At 41.2% G+C, this 4,734-nt stretch overlaps 1 protein-coding gene across 1 annotated transcript; it reads left to right on the top strand.

The window, feature by feature from the left end:
- Window positions 1-2,224: 2,224 nt before the first annotated feature.
- On the top strand, window positions 2,225-3,187 carry LOC121476117 (olfactory receptor 52B4-like). Its single transcript, XM_041729860.1, has one exon. It carries the CDS (start codon window positions 2,225-2,227, stop codon window positions 3,185-3,187), a length of 963 nt encoding a protein of 320 aa, XP_041585794.1.
- The last annotated feature ends 1,547 nt before the right edge of the window (window positions 3,188-4,734 follow it).

The following is a 4,734-nucleotide window of genomic DNA, read 5'->3' as shown; positions in this document are numbered from 1 at the left end:
CCAGCCCTTTTGGGAATAAGGCGAGGCTGGTGGAGACTGGCTCTGTCCCTGGAGCCCCAGTGTAAGTAAATGTTCCCTCCAGGGTTCCACAAAAGAGTATAAACAGCTCAACTCCTAACCTACAAGCTGAATTTTATTAAGGATCTCATATCATCTGCTCCTGGATGTTCAGCGTAAGGCTGGTGAGTGAATTAGATATCTAGGAGTGGTGAAGTTTCCAGATTGAGGTAAGGACTGGACTGGTGTTCTGTCCCTGACAGGCCAGAGGTGACAGGACCCTTAGGGGCTATTGATACATGTGGACAAGGAGTGGTAAAGACCAGTGGCACAAATCTGTTTGGTTCTAGCAGATGTGGAAAGTGAGGTCTGGGAGGGGAGCTGGGGATGCATGGGCCAGATGGAAGTTCCTGAGGGGTGACAAACCAGGAAAAGCAATCCTATCAAATGGTAGATGCCTAAATAATTAGACTGGAGATGAGAAAAACAGAAAATGCAGTTACTTAGACTATGGAAATGCATTTACTTACCCCTCCTGAAAAATCAGGAAAGGAGCTCTGAGAAAGGCAGCAAACTAGTCAACTCCCCCAAGCCGGATATTGGAGGGGACTTTGGGGAAGGACCCAGGGCATCTCTGCAGGTGTGAGAACTCGAAGCCAATTTTCCTCCACAGAAAGAAAAATCAAGGCACCAAAAGAGGGAGCTGGAGTGGAAGAAATAATGTTATCAAGTATAAGATTTATCTTAGCCCCTGAGCTAGATATTTTAAGATGCCTCTTCATTTAATATCTTCAGAAACCCCGGGAAGAGGATATTTTATTATTGGCTTCATTTCTTCTTCATTCTGGTGAAAATGGAATTAGACATAGCTGTCTTCTCAGGGGGTACCCTGTGAGCCCATTATACCTGGAAAATTTTACTGAACCCATCTGCTTCCATACCCACCACTTTCTCAGTCCATAAGCCCAGTTAGGACAGATGCCTGAAAAATAGCCTGTGCTCCAAATTAGCTTGCTGAATAATTAAGCTAATGAATGAAGGAAAGTTAGTGAATGCTAGGAAGCAAATGGTAAAATTACGTGTTAACTTCTATCAGGAGAGTCTTCCAAATATCAAGTGCTCCACACCCGCCCCTAGAGATAATGTTTTTCTTTTTCAACTTTCAGTCATTTATTTTTTTAAATTCTTTTTTAAAAAATTTTAAGTCCTTTTTTAGGCATGAAATAGAGGCCATATCTACTTCCTAGAGTGGATGTCTGCTCCCTACAGGGAGAGTATACAAAACGCCACATGCAACGTGCATACTGCAGTCCCTGACCTAAAATGATGATTAGGAAATACTAGTTTAATTCTTCTGTGACCATATTACATTCAGATCTATCCTATTCCTAGGACACAACTTACCTCTTAGTATCCAATTTCTCGGCAATTACTATTCCAATAAATCTTCAAGACATATAATGGCTGCCACATGGGTGAGGTCTAAGTATGAAGTTGTGATCAAGGCCCTTCACTGACTGTGCACCCCTTCTGGCCTCTTAAGCACTTCCTATGCACCTGTCACCCAAGGCTAGAAATGTTTCATAAACGTACTGTGCATGTTTATGCAGTATATTCACCTTTTCTTATGCTGATTCTCTTCTGATAAATTAGTCAATTTCAAGTATCTTTTGCATTCTTCCTAGTAATGATAATGAGTTTTTCTACTTATGTATAATCCTCTATTTGAAAGTGAGATACATAGAATAATATCTCTGATTTTGATTTGTTGGAGGTGAGTATAGTTGGTTGTCACTCATTGAGGCACACATCATATCCTTCATCTTTGCATATTTTCTTTTTTTTTGCATATTTTCTATTTGTATGTTTAAGAAGATGAAGAGTATGAGATATGCCAACAGTTCTAATATTCACAAAGGATATTAGAATAATTCCCCTTAAGAATATATTAAAAATAATATGCATTTTCCAGGTGCCTGAGTGGCTCAGTTGGTTGAGTATCTGCCTTAGGCTCAGTTCATGATCTCAGGGTCCTGGAATTGAGCTGCATGTCGGCTTTCTGCTCAGCAGGATTTGCTTTTCCTTCCCCATTTGCTTTCCTCTGCTCATGGTCTTTCTCTCTCTCTCTCTCTCTCTCTCTCAAGTAAATAAAATCTTTTTTAAAAAAAGTATGCATGTTCATATCTTTATAAACAGAAAGTGAGATCCCAGATCATCTGCTCCAGGCATGACTGTCTTTAACCACACTGCTGTTAGTCACAGGGTCTTCCAGTTGTTGGGTATCCCTGGGCTAGAAGACCAGCACATGTGGATTTCCATCCCCTTCTTCATTTCCTACGTCATTGCCTTGCTTGGGAACAGCTTGCTCATCTGCATTATCCTCACAAAGCGCAGCCTCCATGAACCCATGTACCTCTTCCTCTGTATGCTGGCCGGAGCAGACGTTGTCCTCTCCACGTGCACAGTACCCCAGGCCTTGGCCATCTTCTGGTTCCATGCTGGGGAGATCTCCTTGGATCGCTGCATCACTCAGTTCTTCATCATGCATTGCACTTTCATGTCTGAGTCAGGGATATTGCTGGTGATGGCCTTTGACCGCTACATTGCCATATGCTACCCACTGAGATACACCACTATTCTTACACAAGCACTGATTGGGAAAATCGGTGTGACTGTCTTTCTGAGAAGTTTTTGTACACTTTTCCCCATAATATTTCTTTTGAAAAGATTGACTTTCTGCCAAAATAATACCATTCCACACACCTTTTGTGAACACATTGGCTTGGCCAAATATGCTTGTAATGACATTAGAGTGAACATCTGGTATGGATTTTCCATCCTAATGTTAACAGTGGTTTTAGATGTTGTGCTAATTTTTGTTTCCTATGTGCTGATTCTCCATGCTGTCTTCCACATCCCTTCTCAAGATGCTCACCACAAAGCCCTCAACACCTGTGGTTCCCACATCTGTGTCATCATCCTTTTTTATGGGCCTGGAATCTTCACAATCCTTACTCAACGGTTTGGACGCCACATTCCACCTCATACACACATCTTGTTGGCTAATGTTTGTATGCTTGCCCCACCTATGCTCAATCCCATCATTTATGGGATCAAGACCAAGCAAATCCGGGTGCAGGTGGTTCATGTGTTGTTCACAAAGCAGAAATCACTTTGGTTTAAAACTTGAGTTTTGGAATCTCTACCCATCTGTGAAGTGGCCTCTGGAGTGGTCAATTGGAGATAGCTCAGTGAGTTCTGTCTCTGGAGCAAGTTCACCAGGGAGGTTGCAGGATTACTCCTTCATTGTCAAAACAACCTGAGCATAACGCCTTGTTGGACTGAGCAAGCCTGCTCCCACAAAGACCCTGGGAAAGGATGCACTGATTTTCAGAGATCATAGATATTTAATGACTCTAGCATGATCTTTATAAATAGATGAAGTGAGAGCAATCCTCTGGCCTGGGATTTTTGTTCCACCATTCCTCAGTGAGTTTCTCAAGCTCTGAGATGTCTTGTGTTGTCTCCTTAATGCCTTTCATTCTGGCTAACGACGTTCTTAGAATCAGTGATTCCTATGTTTTGTAGTTATTAGTCCTATTACATTATAATTTTTTAAAAGATTTTACTTATTTATTCATGAGAGACACACACAGAGAGAGAGAGAGAGGCAGAGACATAGGCAGAGGGAAAATCAGGCTCTATGCAGGGAGCCCAATGTGGCACTCGATCCTGGGACTCCGGGATCATGCCCTGAACAGAAGGCAGGTGTTCAACCACTGAGCCACCCAGGTATCTCTACATTATAATTTATATCTTGTCAACATGCATGTCTGTAATAAGAGAATGTAAATGAACCATGTATTTTTTACTTAGCAGAACAGCCCCTGAGGAGACTGAGGGGATTGAAATTGGTCCCTCCTGTGTTGGGGGGATGGTGAGGAGGGTGCTCTTCCAATCTCAATGTCAGACCATGTTCTTCAGTGATCTTCTCCTCAGTGGGGCATTCAAGGCCTTTAATGACCTGACTCCTGACCTCCTTCACTGCAACACTGCCCATGTCACCTCTAAGCGACCTGAGGATCAGACTCACCAGGATATTTAATGCCTCACCTTTTCCAGATCATGCCACACTCTCCGTGTCCTTGTTCTGCCTCGGGATACACCCCCCATGGGCTTGTGAAAAACTCCTATTCCTCCTTCCATATCCACTTCTCATATTATCTGCTCTGCCACTTTCTCCAACCACAGCTGTTTCCCAATGTGCTGTTTAGTTGATTTTTCCTCTCTGAGGAAGATAACATTAGTCCATGTTTCTTGTTAAATATGTATTTTATTAAAAAGCTATGTTTCCTGTAGAAAATATTAGAAATTATGAAAAAAGACAAACATGAAATGGAACTCATAAGCTCATAAACTTACAGCTCCCAAGCAATTTTATAGTTAAAGTTTTGTCTCCTATAGTTATATATCTATATCTATATACTTATATATTTACATCTGCATCTGTATCTATATCTGTGTCTGTATTTTTTCTCCATCTCTATCTATAGTTTGATCTACTCCTTTATCTACCTGGAAAATATTATCATATGATACACATAAATTTTTGATGGTACTATGTATATGGTCTGTAACTACTTTTCCAGCAGTACTTGTTGACATTGTTTCTAATACATATACATTTATATAATCAATTACTGTCCCTACATAGTGTTTTACTGCAAGGTTTTACTA

This window comes from Vulpes lagopus, chromosome 15 (genome assembly GCF_018345385.1).
Source record: "Vulpes lagopus strain Blue_001 chromosome 15, ASM1834538v1, whole genome shotgun sequence".
NCBI classification, from domain to species: domain Eukaryota; kingdom Metazoa; phylum Chordata; class Mammalia; order Carnivora; family Canidae; genus Vulpes; species Vulpes lagopus.
Note: the sequence above shows the minus strand (reverse complement) of the source record. Positions and strands in the feature narration are given on the sequence as shown.